Source organism: Bos indicus, chromosome 29, assembly GCF_029378745.1.
Source record: "Bos indicus isolate NIAB-ARS_2022 breed Sahiwal x Tharparkar chromosome 29, NIAB-ARS_B.indTharparkar_mat_pri_1.0, whole genome shotgun sequence".
NCBI lineage: Eukaryota > Metazoa > Chordata > Mammalia > Artiodactyla > Bovidae > Bos > Bos indicus.
Window position 1 is genome coordinate 41,522,374 of NC_091788.1, and position 17,240 is coordinate 41,539,613.

Here is a 17,240-nt window from a genome sequence, read left to right on the forward strand (position 1 = left end):
TCTCATGATCCAGGGGCCCCAGGTAGTTGGGGGAAGCTGCCATTTGGAACTTAAAAGCCTTCCTGCAACTAGAAACAAATCTAGCTATACAGTTACAGATGCAGGGAGCAAATAGCAAAAACAGAACAATCAGCAAAGTTAAAAGCCCCATTATGTCCATAGTTAAGGTACAAAGTGTTGCACCAGGCCATTTTAGGATTGTTAAATGTCATCAGATTAAGACGAGGCATCAGTATGATTGTTGTTGTCGAAGGTAGTCACAGACTTGGAGAAAGTTCTTTCCTTGAAGTGGAGATGTCCACCAAGGGAAGCCTTCTACTGATGAAGAGGGGAGGGCCCCACAGACTCAGCAGTTAGACTGATTGTGGAATGCAGTGTAGGAGTGAGCCCAGGACAGAAGGCATTGTCTTGAGGATCAAATGGCAGACTCAGGATTTTTAAGAGTCAGCAAAAGCAGGCTCACATAGATTATCAGGCCCATCTGAAAAGTACAAAATCAGAATATAGAAAGTAAAGACATAAAATGACATCACTTAGTTCTGGTCAGGTACCACCTCTTAACTCGAGAGTGGTGCACCCAGAATCAATTCTGGGCACTTTGACAGCTGTGGGAGAAGAAAGAATAACCTTGTAAGGGCCTTCCCAGAGGGGCTCAAGGGATTGGCCCCCAGATCCTTATGTTTTTATCAGGACCTTGGTTCCTGGCTCAAATAGACGCTTGCTTGACTCAATGGCTGGGTCAGGAGTCACCTCCTGGAGTTCCATTAATGCCTGCTGAAAAGCTGAGAGTTGAGTTACATAACTAGTTAATTCCAAGGCTTTAGGAAAACTTTTCCATTGAGCATTTTCAGGAATTATTAATTGTCCATCCTCGAATTGTAACCATCCTTTATCAGTAATCCTTGCTCCTCTTTTCTAGTATCTTTCTAATTCTTCCTCAGTACATTGTGGTTTTTCCTATTCCACAGGACCTGTCCAAATCAAAGGCATCTGCAGTGAAGGGGTTTCCTCAAGTGCTGCTTTTCTGGCTTGACAGTCAACCTTCAGCTACTTTACTCTGTCCCTGCTGTGCCCTTTGTAATGCACAACAACTACTTCTTTAGGACAATGCTCTGCTGCTGCTGCTAAGTCCCTTCAGTCATGTCCGACTCTGTGCTACCACATAGATGGTAGCCCACCAGGCTCTGCCATCCCTGGGATTCTCCAGGCAAGAACACTGGAGTGGGTTGCCATTTCCTTCTGCAGTGCATGCAAGTGAAGTCGCTCAGTCGTGTCTGACTCTTCACAACCCCATGCACTGCAGCCTACCAGGCTCCTCCATCCATGGGATTTTCCAGGCAAGAGTACTGGAGTGGGTTGCCATTGCCTTCTCCCTTTAGGACAATATAGAGGAGTTAAAAGTCTCTTGATCTCTCTGAAATGCTTACTAGGTTCTCCTGTTGCCGTTTTAAGCTATCTTTCTTTCCACATTGCAGCGTGAGCTTGTTAAGTCAAATAAGCATACTTAGAATCAGTGTAGATATTTACTTGCTGCCTTTTGCTTAACTCTAGAGCTCCAGTCAGCTAGCTGAGCACTCATTCCCTAGGGGAGAGATTTTGCTTCTAAAACCTGTTCAGTCGTCACCATGGCGTAACTTGCTTTATGCTTCCCATCCCAACAAAAGAACTGCCATCTGTAAATATTTTCATGTCAGGATTGTCTAATGGGGTATCCATCAGATTTCCCGAGCTGCATAGTTTAAAGTTAGAAATTAGGAACAATCTTGATCAGGTGTTTCATCTTCCTTCTCAGGAAGCAAAGTGGCAGGATTTAAATTTCCACCAACTTTAAGCTTAGTTATTGGTCCTAACAACAATGACTGGTATTTAAGAAGCCTACTATCTATCATCCAAATATTAATCTTAGAGTTTAAGATTCCACTCCTATAGGCTGCTGGTGAGGCCCTCTGGCTTGTGTCAAAACTCCCAAGGCCATACCTTTTCTTTCAGTGATAAACAAATTAAATTCTGACCCTGTGGGTAAGCTCAAAGTGGGAGCTTGCAGGAGAGCAGTCTGAAGAGCCTTAAAAGCCTTTGAGAATCTGGAGACCAAACCAGTTTGTTGGTTTTGGAATGCAAATGCAGCAGTAGCCTGTGATTACTAAAAATCCTCTCAATTGTCTTAAAGTCATAGGTAGGGGATGATTTAGTATAGGTTTAATTCTCTCAGGGCCTATGGCCCTAGTCCTTCTGATAAGATTAGGCCCAGATATTTAACAGATTGTTGACAAAGCTGAGCCTTTTCCCTTGAAGCCTTATAAGCACAGCCTGTTAGAAAGTTTAAGAAATCTTCTGAGGCTTGTGAGCAAGCTTCCTCTGTTTCATCACAGAGTAGAATATCATCTACATATGGTAGCACCACTCAGAGCTATTAAAGTTTTGTAGATCCTGTGACAAACTTTGCCCAAATAGGCGGGGGCTGTCGTGAAATCCCTGGGGCAAAACTGTCCAGGTTAACTGAGAAGCTGGCGGCATAGGGTCTTCAAAGGCAAAAAAAAAAAAAAACCAAAAAACTTTCCTTTGCCAAAGGCACAGAATAGGAGGCATCTTTTAAATAAATTACTGAGAAATATTTGGCTCGTTCAGGAATTTCAGACAATAGAGTATAAGGATTAGGCACCAGGGGTGTAAAGGAACTACAGCCTCATTTATTATTCATAAATCTTGAACTAGTCTCCATTTATCATTTGATTTCTTTATATCCAAAATAGAAGTGTTGCATGGACTGTTACAGGGAATAACTAGCCCCCGCTCCTTTAAATTCTCAATGATGGGTTTTAACCCTTCCTTAACCTCAAGTTTCAGTGGATACTGCTTTTTATGTGGAAATAAATGCAGGTCTTTGAGCTTGACAACTACAGGAAAGCATTTTGTGCTTGACCCATAGATTTTCCATCAGCCCACACTATAGGATTTACATTTTGTTCAATTAATGGGAGAGAAAGGGAGGGCTCCATATTCTTGAAAATAGAGGCATGGACCTTGCTCAGTATATCCCTCCCCAAAAGGGGTGAGGGAGACTCTGGCAAGATCAGAAACTTGTGTGAAAAATAGCACAGAGTCCCAGTTGCAGCTTAAAGACAACTGAAATAATACCGTTTTGCTAGTCCAGACAGTCCCATTATGGAAGCGGATAGGGAAGAAAGTGGGCCAGGGGCTTCAGTAAGCAGTGTCTAAAAGCAAATCTAGGGATTAGCCCCCCACAGTTATTAATACCCGGGGTTCCTCAGGTGTAATTAGAACGGGAGTTTGTGTGGGGACCCCTGGGCACCTTCAGTCTTGATTGTGTTGAGAGTCCAACCCCTGAAACGTATGCCTCTGGGGGCAGTCTCTCCTCTAGTGTGGTCCCTTGCAGACTGGACAAGGAGCCGAGGGCGGCTTAGATCCCTAAAGGCAATCCCCCTTGAAGTGCCCTCCTTTCCACAGTAATAGCAAGCCCATCCCTTTGCACCTGGGTCCCTCTGGGCATTTTTCTCAGGCTGTTTAAGAATGGTTCTGACAGCCATTACAATGGCTTCCACCTGTTCCTTTGTCTTTCTCTGCCTTTCTTTCTTTCCCTCATAACCCCTGCTGTAATAGCTGTAATAGTTGTAACAGATTATTTAAAGACTGCTTTGGTCCATATGCCTGTTTTTAAAGCTTACAGCGGATATCTGGAGTGGACTGAGTGAGAAATCTATATTTTAAGATCACTGTTCCTTCTTCACTTTTGGGGTCAATCTCAATGAATCTGTGAAGGGCTTCTCTCAGTCTATCTAGGAATTTACCAGGAGCTTCCTTCTCTTCCTGTTCTATGTTTGCCAATTTGGTAGAGTTTAAAATCTTAGCACCCGCTTGTCTGAGTCCTTCAAGAACACATCTGACAAAATGACTGATCCCATCTTCCTTTAGCCGTGTTATAGTCCCAATCTGATTCTGTAATTCAGACTGCCTGCTTCCCAGTGCGGAGGGCGGCTATCTCATCCTCCCTCTTCCCTACTGATTCATTACCAAGCCATTCATCTCCATAGGCAACCGCTTTCCCCAAAACTCAAGTTTTCAAGTCAGCACTTGGTGTTTGTCCCAGGATATACATCACATCTTTCCAAGTAAGGTCATAAAGCAGAGTAACACCTTTAAAAGTTCTAATATATTTTTCTGGGTCCTCTAAGTAGTCTCCCAGATCCTCCTTGATTCTTTGTATTTCTTGATAAGAAAATGGCATATTAACTCTCATAGACTGATTATTTCTCCTGGTGGGTGTTTCATGAAGAGGCAACAGCTTGTGTGGCTGTTTCTCAGCCTCTCTGGCTGCTCTGTGCATATGATCCCAGGGATAGATTGGATAAACCTGATTTTCTTTATCTCTTTGTCTCCCATCCTCCATATCATCCTGTATTTCACCCTTAGTTTTTGCTGTCTGAGCTTCTCTTACTTTGATTGCCTGAGTTTCTATTGAAACCAGAGTAGTCTGAGGTCGTACTGAGATGGGTTGTTTGGACCTCTACTTGGGCAGTTTGAATCTCAGTTTAGGTTTTTACTGAGACCAAGGCAACCCTTCCTGTGGGTGTTCTCTGACTTTCAGTTTGCTCAGGTTGGAGCCCCGGTGCAGAGGCAAAGTAGGAGGATAAGAGGGGGCTGAAGGTTTCACACACAAATCTATACCCTTAGGACATAAGGCTGGCATGTCTCGCAGAGAGAAAAAGGGCAACACATATGCTACTTCTACCCATTTCCCTTGTTTTCTACAGAACCGGTCTAATTGTAAAACAGTATTATAATTAAGAGACCCTCCAACCAGCCACCGTTCACCGTCCTCCAATGGATACCATGGCCATGCAGTATCACATAAGAAGACCAGGCATGTATTCGTTAAGCTCTGGGGATCAAATCTATCCCAGTTTTTCAGGATACAGTTCAAAGGAGTGAGGCTGGAATTGTTAGCTCCAATCTGTAAGAGAGAAAAAAGTGACAAGCACCATCTTTCTACCAGAGGCATCCCTTCCTGCTCTAGATGGGGGTGTAGACAGACTTTTCACCAAAGCTTTCCTTCCCTGGCACCATACTCACTCCTCCCGGCTCTACCACCGAGGCAGGGTAGAGATGCACCAGGGGTAGACCTGATGGCATCCCAGACTAGTGTCCAGTTCCTCACCATTAGAACCTTGCTTGCCTCTTATGCCACCTGGGGTGCAATCGGAGTAACCTTCTGGAATGCCTCCCAAGCTAAGACCACTGAGGGAAACATTCATCACCTGAGTGCCTGTGCACGACCCTCAGTATATTCCTGACCACGATAAGACTGGTACAAACATAAAACCGGTATGTTCCTTCCGAGTGTCACCACACCAGTATCAGTTCAGTTCAGTCGCTCAGTCGTGTCTGATATAAGCGATAGCAAAAGAGATGGTGAAGGGCTGGCCAGTGAGGAAAAAGTGATTTTTGTCCTCGAGTTATTAGGGCCAGTCCTTCCAGTTCATTCCCACAATTTCACAGAAAGAATATCTAAAGAGTTGGGACAAAAGCCACTGGAGAGCCTCCTCTGGTCCACTAAGAGCTAGTGTTACCAAAGGAAGAAGCTGTACTTCCTATCTGAGTAACCTTTAACCTGAGAGATGCTCTTGGAGCTAGAGCTCCATCTAGCCTCCGAACTTTCGACTCCTAGTGAGGTTAGGTGCTTCCTGACTATCAGTCTAAGTTTGGGACCTAAGTAACAGTACACAGTAACATCATGGATCAGAAGTCCCTTGAAAGTCTATGATCTGACAGATCAGGTTAGTAGTTCTAATTCCCAGGAAGTTATGAAATGGTCAAAGAGACCAAAATGTCGGACCGAGAAAGGAGAGTTCAGTCTATCTGCTTTGCCCATTTCTGGCCCATCCCCAAAGGAGATACTGTGTGCCTCTTGGCATTGGCAGGTCTGTAGAAAACCTGAAAGGGTTTCTGCCATAAGCCCTATGAGGTCACCGCGGAACCGCAGAGCAGGGCTCCTCACTTGCTTTGCACAGGGTATGTCATTCATTCACACAAACACACCATAGAGTTAATAAAGTACAGCAGAAAACATTTTTGCTAGAAGAACAAAGAACTAGAGCTCCAAGCATCTTTACCTAGTCCTGAAGAATCCTGGATGAGCCCCCAAGATGAAACTTGGTTCATGTTGATGAAACTTGGTTCATGTTGCTGAACCATGAAAGACACGAAGAATTCAATCTGGGGCCAGAGACAAGGCTTGATCACTCAAAGTTTTTGTGTAACAAAGTTTTATTTAAGTATAAAAGAGATAGAGAAAGCTTCTGACATAGACATCAGACAGAAAGAGTGGTCCCTGCTAGTCATTAGCTGGATGTTATATAGCTCCTAGCAGTCTAATTAGAGAAAGGAAATGTCTCAAAACTCAGAGACTGGCACCAGGCCCCTCATCCACATCATGCATTTTGAGATAACATTGGCACAAGGGGAGTTGTCCCGGGCCATAAAATGATTGACATGAATCTTGAAGAAAGGCAGGTTTCCAAGCAAATACAGTCTCATGAACATAGCTTAAGAGAACATTTGCATGAGTAAAACATACTGGTTTGTTAAGTCAGTTTTGAGTCTTATGCAGAACTGACTTGAAGATAATTCAGTTCAGTTCAGTCACTCAGTCGTGTCCAAATCTTTGCAACCCCATGGATTGCAGCACTCCAGGCTTCCCTATCCATCACCAATTCCTGGAACTTACTCAAGGTCATGTACATTGAGTTGGTGATGCCATCCAACCGTCTCATCCTCTGTCGTCCCCTTCTTCTCCCACCTTCAATCTTGCCCAGCATCAGGGGCTTTTCAAATGAGTCAGTTCTTCCCATCACGGGGCCAGAGTATTGGAGTTTCAGCTTCAGCATCAGTCCTTCCAATGAATATTCAGGACTGATTTCCTTTAGGATGGACTGGTTGGATCGCCTTGCTGTCCAAGGGACTCTCAAGAGTCTTCTCCAATACTACAGTTCAAAAGCATCAATTCTTTGGTGCTCAGCTTTCTTTATGGTCCAACTTTCACATCCATACATGACTACTGGAAAAAACATAGCCTTGACTAGACAGACCTTTGTTGGCAAAGTAATGTCTCTGCTTTTTAGTATTCTGTCTAGGTTGGTCATAACTTTTCGTCCAAGTTGAAGACTCTTGAAGACGAGTCTAGGGTAAATACATGGTTCATTAACATAGCTTAAGACAAACATTTCCATAAGAAAACCACATTGGTTAGCTCAAGGTTGGGGAAAAGTTAAGTTCGGGTGGAGCCAGGTGTCCTCATGGCATCACAGAATTTTAAGAGAAACCTTTTTACATTTATATAGAGAGGGGAAAAAAATCTTAACACATGTAGTTTGTTTCCTCCTGCCATTTTTGAGAGAGAGAAAAAATGTCTGACACTTGCAGGTTATTTCCTCTGTTTGGAGACCCCTGGCCTTCCTGCCTGTTACCCTCTCTACTGAGGAGCCTAGAACCAGGGTGAGGGGCAGCTGGGCTGGATGGTCCTCTCTCAGAGATTGCCCTCCAGGGGCTGGACCTGCTGCTTGCGTATATAGCTTTGGGAGACATCAGGTGGCAGACATCATCGCAAAGGCTCGTCTCTACTATGTAGGTTGGCAAGACCTATTCTTGCACCAGCTTTTGTTCTCTAAGGTGGCCTTAACAAGACCTTCCCTCCCACATGCTCCTTTTACAGTTTGACACTGATGCTCCTTGCTGTAAGATCTCTCACCTTGAGTCTGGGCGGTGTGATGCTATGTGATGTGACCTCAGAGAGATGTGATGCTATGTGATTTACAAAGTTAAGTCATAAGAAGAGATAGATCTGCCTGGTCCTCTTGGGGTACTTGCACTTAGAACTCAGCCACCATTCTGTGAAGAACCAGGCCACATGAAGACGGTACCTGTAAGTGTTTCAGCCACAGCCACTACCAGGCTCCTGGCTAACAGCAAGCTTTAACTTGCCAGCCATGTGACTGAGCCATCTTGGAAGTGGATCCTCCAGTCCCCAACTGAACTGCCCCAGCTGATGTTGCCTGGAACAGGAGTATGCCTTCCCCACTGAGTGTTGCTCAAATTGTAGATTTATGAGAAAAATAAATTACTGTGGTTGTTTTAAGCCACTAAGCTTTTGAGTTGTTTGTTGTGCACCAAAAGCTAAATGAAACAATCTGTCAGCAGACTTTCTTTGTATTCCGAATGTCAATACAGGTGATTGTTCTTCACTGCTATTTCCTTTCTGTTCTAGCTTGTCTCTGAATTCTGAAGCTTTGGATGCAAAGATATGAGGGCTAGGGGAGAATTTATATGGCCATGCAAAGCCTAAGGAGCTTGAAGAGATAATAATAGATTCAATACAAGAATGAGGTTCAGTCCACCCATATTTGTTAAACTCCATTATTTGCCAAGCCCACTGTTAAGGCCTCCCTGGTTGCTCGGCTGGTAAAGAATCAGCCAGCAAAGGAGGAGACCTGGGTTCAATCCCTGGGTTGGGAAGATCCCCCGGAGAAGAGAATGGCTACCCACTCCAGTAGTCTGGCCTGGAGAATTCCATGGACTGTATAGTTCATGGGGTCACAAAGAGTTGGACACGACTGAGCAATTTTCACTTTGATTATTTGCCAAGCACACTGTTAGGTGCTAGAGATTCACTTACTGATGCAAATACATCCCAAGCACCTGTTGTGTGCCAGGGGCTCTTCTAGGCTTCAGAGATATAGAGGAACACAAGAGCAAGAATCCCTGCCCATCTTGAGGGGAAACAGGCAGTATATACATGTATAAATTAATAAGATGATGTCAGGGCTTCCCGGTGATCCAGTGGTTAAGAATCTGCCTTGCAATGCAAGGGACACTGGTTCGATCCCTAGTCCAGGAAGATCCCACATACCTTGGGCCAACTGAACCTGTGTGCCACAGCCACTGAGCCCACATGCCCTAGAGCCTTTGCTTTGCCACAAGAGAAGCCACTGTAATGAGAAGCCTGCATGCTGCAATGAAGAGTAGCCCCGCTTGCTGCAATTAGAGAAAGCCTGCATGCAGCAACAAAGACTAAGCACAGCCAAAGGAAAAAAGATGCCAAATAGAGCCAACTTCTGTGACAAAAATAAAACAAAGCAATACAATAGAGGAGTGTGACTGTGGTTTGTCTATTTAAGTCAGGGTAGTCATGGAAGGCCTCTCAGAAGTGGTGACACTGAGCTTACACCTGAAAAATGAGAAGAAGCTCCCACATCCCCATCAGGTGAAAATCAGAGCCAACAACATTTTAGGCAGAGGAAACAAGTTCTCCTGATGTGGGAGAGGAGGCCAGTGTGGCCAGAGTGGAGAAAGCAAAAGGAAGAGAGGCAGAAAATAGAGTCGACTAAATCTGGCCCCTGTCTGGTAGATTAGAGTGATGGTTTTATTCTGGTGCCTTGGGAAACCATTGGGTTCTAAGCAGGGGATTGATACGATTTGACTTAAGTTTTGAAAATATCACTCTTGGCAAATAAGCACATGAAAAGATGCTCAACATCCTTAGTCATTAAGCAACTGAAAATTACAACCACAATTACAACCAGTTATTAGGGTAGCAAACAAATAAACAAACAAACTGTGCTGACAATACCAAGTGCTGGTGAGGATGTCAGAGCAACTGAAACTCATATACCTGTAATGGCATTTACAGTTATATATAACATTTACACCACACAGACACAATGGGTATAAATAACCTGAAGAGCATTTATAACAGTAAACTATATTAAACAGGAAGTGAGAGTTTTAAGACTCTGACTCTAATTACAATGTGTGTGTTTTTTTCTCCCATACTTCCAAGCAAATCACAAACACCAGATGAGTGTCCTACAATTTAACTCAATTCTGACACCATCAGCACGAAGATAACACAGGTTTCCACATGTTAAGAGCTCAGCCCTACAAGACTGCCCTCTCCTTCCAATGGCAATTGTAAGTCGGGCTGTCACCTGTGCTTCTGACTGGGAAAAGGGCGTGGAGCTCCCATACTCCGTCCAAACTCACTAGTCTTCCCAGTTCTCCAGGTCTCCACCAACCCTAGACTCTCTGAACCACATCCACTTGGTTTTATGGAGATTTTCATTACACTGGCAGGGTTGATTAATTCATTAGCCAGGTCAGCACTTGGTTCTATCTCCTGGCTTAGGTGCTTTCCAAAATTCACTTCACTGATATAAACTCAGGTGTAGTTGAAAGAGGTTTGTTATGAATATCAAGATATCTTTATCATTTTATCATTTAGGCAATTCCAAGGGTTTTAGGAGTTCTGTGACAGAAATGGGGAAGAAGACCAAGTATATATGTGTTGGTGTTTTTATTGTAAATATCACAGTTACTTTTGTCTTGTTTCAAACTTTTTATTATGAACAATTTCAAACACAGAAAAGTAGAAGGAAGAAAGTGTAAGAAACCACCATTATCCATCATCTGTCTTCAACGATTATTAATATATTGCTACGGAGAAGGCAATGGCACCCCACTCCAGTACTCTTGCTTGGAAAATCCCATGGACGGAGGAGCCTGTTAGGCTGCAATCCATGGGGTCGCTAAGAGTCGGACACGACTGAGTGACTTCACTTTCACTTTTCACTTTCATGCATTGGAGAAGGAAATGGCAACCCATTCCAGTGTTCTTGCCTGGAGAATCCCAGGGACGGGGGAGCCTGGTGGGCTGCCGTCTATGGGGTCGCACAGAGTCGGACACGACTGAAGTGACTTAGCATAGCATAGCATAGCAAACTTGTTTCATCTACGTCTTTGCCTTCTTTAGTATAATTCATTTAATTGTAAGTTAAGACAACTAAATTCTTCATAACAGCTGTGTTTAACGACTGGCTTGCAAAGTGCCTGAAATACTAACAGTTGGCTTTTGTAAGGGTCTCCAGCACACCACACCATTGCTCTTGCGGGGAGGCTGGTTTCAAAAGAGGGAAGGAGGGAGTTGAGGCTGTTGAGGCCCTGCCCTTTGATCTGCTGTCTGCTTCCTTGTGCTGTCTCAGGTGGAGGGGATCCCCATGGAGTCTGAGCAGCTGACCAATGACCTCAGTCGTTCTAGGAAATGGGCAGCATCAATGGAAACCGGTGTGTGACAGCTCTAATGAAATCAGGCTTTCTTGCTTACAATATACTAAAACTTGCTCAGGCAACAGGCGGGTTTGTTCAAGACCACAGGGACTGTCGCTTTAGAACCAGCAGTCCTTGCTGAGCCTTTGTCATAGGGGCGGGTCTCATGGTGTTTCTGTTTCTCTTCGCATGGCCCTTTTATCAATCCGAGCCTCAGCAGCCCACAGACTACATGCTCATTCTCGTGCTGAGTTTAATAAAGGGACTATCTGCAAAAGTAGGGGTAGAGTTGACGGAACAGGCAAGGCTTGCTTACCCGTTCTACAGGCCTTTGTGTGTAAGGGGGCGAGGGAGGGTGGTTAGAGGAGAGCAGTGACTTGAGGTTCTTTTCACACCGGGAGGGGGCGCTGCCTTCTGGGCTCTGACTAGGCCGGTTTCAACTCTAAACTATTAGAGCCCGGTAATAAATGCCTGAATATGCAAGAGCCTTGGAGTCAGGCATGTTGAATTTGAATCCCGACCCTGAGTGACCTCACCCTTCTGAGCCTGGGATCTTATTTGTAAATGAAAGTAATAACAAAGCCTGTCGGGTAGGGTTGCTGTATAGATTAATTGAGATAAGGATAGCTTCTTACTATGCTTGCTATGTGAAAGCAGTCTTCAACTCTTTGCAGAATGAATAGACTTTACTAAAGCGCTTTATTTATGCGATCTCTCATTAATTAATTCCTTTTAAAGGTATTTGCTAAGCATCTAATCTATCCGAGATACTGTTACGCTTAAGGGAGTTGGGCACTTTGACGGCTGGACGGAGGGGAGGAGCCTCATGGGTTTCCCCGCCCACGACAGCGAAGCCCAATGGGAACCCGCGGAGGCTGTGAGTCCCGCCCACTTTTCGGGACAGGCCCGGAAACGGGGTTGGAGAAGTTGCTGTATTTCCGGTCGGTGTGTAGGCTCTGCTGCTCGTGAAGCCGTAGACCCCGCTCCTGTTCAGCCTCCTCCTGGAAGATGTTTTACCACGTGAGCAGGGCACCGGGTGGCGGCGAGGGCAGGGTCAAGAGGAGGAGCGAAGCAGAAGGCCGGGACTAGGGGCGGCTTCTTGCCTCATATTCCTCCCGCTCCTTGCCCGAATCCATTCCACTTTCCCCACAGATCTCCCTGGAGCACGAGATTCTTCTGCACCCGCGATACTTCGGCCCTAACCTGCTCAACACGGTGAAACAAAAGCTCTTCACCGAGGTGGAGGGGACCTGCACCGGCAAGTGAGTGTCGCACCCTCCCTACCGCTTAAGCACTGCGCACACGGCTTTCTATGCCTGCATCCCCTTCCCAGCGCCTACACACCGTGAAAGCTTCTGCTACCTACCCTGGCAAACTCTCTCACCCTCCCAGGCAGTTAGCTGCTTCCTCCTTTGGGTTCCTACGGTGCCCTCTGGGAAGCTCCGTAACAACTTCCTTTGTTCAGCCAACATTTGTCATTAACTCAGCAAACATTTCTGAAGCTCCAGCTGTGTGCCAGGGCCCTGTACTGGGCCCTGGGAACAATGCAGTGAAAAAGACAAAATGAGGTCAGCCCTTGTGGAGCTGGTTTTTCTTTATCCCTCATACCCAGAGACCTGGCATGGTACATCTTGGGCCTCACTAAAAGTTTGTTGAATGAATGGGCAGGATAAGGCAGATTGAGAGTTAGCGGGAGGAAGGAAGAGGACTGAGACTTGACCATTTCTGGGCTCTGCACAGAGGAGCTCCGCACAGGTTAAGTAAATGAGGGGGGAGGAGCAGGGCTATAGAGTACTCAGGTATCCAGCATCAGAGTAAGCTGAGGTGTTTTTTGAACATACAGGTTCCTGAGCCTTATCTCATCCCTACAGCATCAAGACTGGGGACCAGCCCAGGAACAGGCATTTTAATAAGTTTCTCCCAGGTGATTCTGAGACATCACCAAGATTGAGATTAAGGACTGCAGCTCTTTTGGACACTGTGAAATTATGAGAGCAGCGTTTGGCATTATAGCTGCTGCTGATTGTCCTGTCTTCTCTCTTGATCATTAAGCTCTCCTGGGGCCAGGGGGCCAACTACTCCCCCTTTGTGCTCCCCCTTTACCTCCAGGGTCAGTGACTCTTGCAGTAGATGCTTTTTTGTATTTTTTTTCCTGGCTGCGCTGGGTCTTTGTTGCTGCACGGGCTTTCTGTAGTTGCAGCAAGTGGGGCTCAGTTGCCGTGTGTGGGCTTCTCATTGTGGTAGCTTCTCTTGTTGAGGCACACGGGCTCTAGGGCTTGTGCTTAGTAGTTGCAGCACACTGGCTTAGCTTTTCTGTGCTGTGTGGAATCTTCCCGGACCAGGAATTGAACTTGCGTCCCCTGAATTGGCAGGGGACTTCTTAACCACTGGACCACCAGGGAAGCCCTGCCGTGGCAGATGGTTTCAGAGGCCTTCCACACACAGTGCCTTTCAGTTTCTCTGCCTCCTTGCAGGTATGGCTTTGTAATTGCCGTCACTACCATCGACAATATCGGTGCTGGTGTGATCCAGCCAGGCCGAGGCTTTGTCCTTTATCCGGTTAAGTACAAGGCCATTGTTTTCCGGCCCTTTAAAGGGGAGGTCGTGGATGCGGTGGTCACTCAGGTCAACAAGGTAAGACCATCCACAGGGGAGGTAGTGGGAAGGTCCCTCTTTTAGAAGATCTGGGATGGGTCCCACTTTGGTCAAATTCTGTGTCTTTGGTCAAATCACTTCTCTATGCTTCAAGTTTCCTCACCTGTCAAATAGTATGGTAATCTTGCCCTGCCTCACTCAGGGGCGTGTAAGTCAATAGTGAGTCAAAACAGGAGTAGCCTCCATTGTGGGCCAGGTGGTGTGCAAAGTCTCGGAATGACTCTGAAATGAGTGCTTTTATCTCCGTGCTGAAGCTTGGAGAAGTTGAGTCTCCTGGCCACAGTCATGTGTCCAACAAGTGTTCAAAGCCCAGAATGACAAGTTCTAGGTCTTAGCTGTTTACCACTATACTTCCTTAGCTTAAAATGAAAGCTTGGGAAAACAAACACACAACAAACTTCACAGTGGTTTCAAAACATGAAGAATATTGTTAGGAACCAGATAAAGATGGGAGGCTTAGGAGACTTTGGGGGACAAAAGAAAAAGCAAGGTCTCTCTTTTCCCTTCTAGGTTGGACTCTTCACAGAAATCGGGCCCATGTCCTGCTTCATCTCTCGACATGTAAGTCTAGGCACGCTGGGTGGGTCTAAGGAGGAGACCTGTACTCGTGAGAATCTACTGAAGCATCCTTTTCAAGTGCTCTTACCCAGTTTGACCTTACTTTCAGTCCATCCCATCAGAGATGGAATTTGATCCTAACTCCAACCCACCGTGTTACAAAACGATGGATGAGGTGAGTGGGCAGAAGAAATTGGTGAGAGGGCCAAGGGAATGAGCCACTCTGAGGGAGGGTATAGGCCTGGGGGTTTCTGAATGTACTGTTCCCTCCTCCCCAGGACATTGTGATTCAGCAGGATGATGAGATCCGCTTGAAGATTGTGGGGACCCGTGTGGACAAGAATGACATTGTGAGTCTCCTGACTGCCACCGTGCTCATACCAGGCCGAGCTGTTGCATTCTTCCTATTCAGAGTTCCTGGGGATTTTGTGCTCTCCTGCCAGGAAGAAGAGATGGGTGGGCAGAAGGCCTGGGGCTGAGGGTTAGAGGAGAGCACTCTGCTTGCTTTGGCTTCATTTCCATTTTTCTTTCCTCCTGCAGTTTGCTATCGGCTCCCTGATGGATGATTACCTGGGTGAGTGCCAGGGTTGTTGTCTGGAGGAGGGGTGTGTGGGCACAGGAGGTGAATATGGAATTTGATGCCTGAGCCACTGATGAAAGAAACTCTCATGTTGTCTGCTTGGAAGACCAAGGACACTTGCCCCCTGGAATGAGAAGTGCATGGTTAGGGCTGTCCCGAGCTCTGGGTCTAAGCACTGTGCTTTTTCTGTTCTCGGCAGGGCTTGTGAGCTGAGCACCATGACCCACCTTGTTTGGTCCCTGTCTAGGAGGTGTGACTGTCACACTTCCCATGGTGTCCAGAGGCCCAGTCTGGCTGCTATCGGGAGGCAAGGAGGGTTCCTTGCCCTCAGAAGACACCTGGCTCTTCCTATGGCTTAGCAGCCACTCCCAGATTTTTGACTGTGTGTTCTAACCATAAAAGGTCCTTGATTTTCATGGAAGTGTCCTCTCCTTTCTTTGGTAAGAACAACTCATTTTGTAAAAAGGCTGGAGGGCCAGTGGCTTGCTAGCCCCTCTTTTCTAGGCCTGATGCCTTAACTAGCCTCAGCCACCAGGGGATCTGACTGACCCTCTTGCCAAGGTCTCAAGTTGACCTCACTGAAGGTAAGGCTGTAGTGTTGGGTTGTTGTTGTACAGTCGCTTCGTCATGTTCGACTCTTTGCAACCCCATGGACTGCTGCTTGCCAGGCTTCCCTGTCCTTCACTGTCTCCCAGAGTTTGTTGGGTCTTTGGTTTTCAGCAAATGGTTGTATCGTTAGAGCTACTCTAGTCTAGGGCCCCGGTCTAGTTTCAGAGAATTTGCCCTCTTCTCAGCTTTTAAAATAACCAAGATTGTAGCTGGGGAGGGGGAAGAGGAGACAGTAGGGTTGGCGGAGGTGAATAATAGAACAGTAATGATACAGATTGTGGGGTCCCAGTCCTTAGGATGGGCACATAAACAATAGCCTTTGTTTACTAATCAATTAATATACTAACTGAACATATGCAAGGGCTCATAATCTCATTGGGATAACACAACAAAAATATGCAAAAGAAGAAGATTGAAGAAACACACCACCCTCCCTCGATGCTATGTCTTGGCAATACTATTTGCCTAACTTGGAATGCCTTTTCCAAACCTACCTGCTTGTTTCCTAGTAATCCATCAAATCTCAGTCACTTTTTGTTTTCTTAAGCTTTCCTTGACTTCCTTAAGAAGCAGAGCTGTGTAGTAGAAAACACAGTATTTGGGTTGATACAGAACTGGGTTTTAGTCCTAGCTGGGTGACCTTATGTTTCCTTATTGTAATATGGTCATACAACCCTCTTTGGATGGTATGTCAGAGCGTTGCTGCTCTGTGTCAGAGATCGTATGTGCAAGTGGCCGTCTTCCCCAACCAGGGATTTAACCTGAGCTGTCAGCAATGAAAGTGATGTGGTGTCTTTTAAACAAAAAATTAATTTATTTGTCTGTACTGGGTCTTAATTGCACCATGTGGGATCTAGTTCCCTGACCAGGGATCGAACCTGGACCCACTGCATAGGGAGTGCAGAGTCTTAGCCAGTGGACCACCAGTGAAATCCTCAAGTGTGGAGTCTTAACCACTGGATCATCAGGGAATTCTCAGGAAGTTACAACCTCTTAAAGCGATCCCAGGCTTAATAGTGACAGGAGTATGCGCCTGGTAATATATTCAATCCTTTACATACATTATTGAATTTTCTCAACAGTTCAGTGTAATGTTTTGTCATCCCACTTGACAGGCGATAAAATAGATGAACTAACATGCTTAAGGTCACAAAGCTAGTGAGTAGTGGAGCTGTTTTTTTTTTAATAGTGTAAAACCATCATAACTCTTCTTGCCAGGCATTGGGTAGCTGGGGAGTGAGAGGGAGCCACCTTTCTCCCAGCTGTGGCCAGGTGATTTACTCCTTTCCCTGGCCCCTGCCTTGACTCAAGCTGGAGGCAAATCAGCCCCAGACAGCTTGGATGGTGCTTCACTGCGTCCTGCAGGCCTCTGGGCCTTCCTCTCTTCATTGTCTCATGCTGCCAAGGTTACCAGAGGCTGTCCCTACCAATAACACCTTTGCAAGGAGGCCTGCCAACAAACAGGAGATCTGATCTCAGACTCAGAACTTCGGAGTTCTTCCTTTCATGCATAAGTGGGCAAGACACTCTAGGGACCAAGCACAGTCCTGAGATTACATCATATGTCATTCTGAGTATGACTGGAGGAGTTTCAGCAGGGTGTCAGTCTCCTTAGGTAGTGTTGCTATGGCAACCCCAGTCCCATCCACCTGGCTTTCTGGGCTCCGGCTCCTCCAGTCTCAGGATCTTCCTGTCTAGAGGCAGCAGCATCTAACCCTGAGAGGGG

At 46.0% G+C, this 17,240-nt stretch overlaps 1 protein-coding gene across 2 annotated transcripts; it reads left to right on the forward strand.

Moving 5' to 3' along the window:
- Positions 1-12,015: 12,015 nt before the first annotated feature.
- POLR2G (RNA polymerase II subunit G) lies at positions 12,016-15,321 on the forward strand. 2 transcript variants are annotated; one of them, XM_070783036.1, is made up of 8 exons: positions 12,016-12,132; positions 12,265-12,374; positions 13,485-13,746; positions 14,278-14,328; positions 14,435-14,500; positions 14,604-14,675; positions 14,866-14,899; positions 15,105-15,321. In XM_070783036.1, the coding sequence occupies exons 1-8, from the start codon at positions 12,121-12,123 to the stop codon at positions 15,116-15,118; spliced, it is 621 nt and encodes a 206-aa protein (XP_070639137.1). In that variant the 5' UTR covers positions 12,016-12,120; the 3' UTR covers positions 15,119-15,321. The 2 variants fall into 2 exon arrangements, with proteins under 2 accessions (XP_070639137.1, XP_019810834.1); XM_019955275.2 differs by having other exon boundaries at positions 13,587-13,746.
- Positions 15,322-17,240: the final 1,919 nt, after the last annotated feature.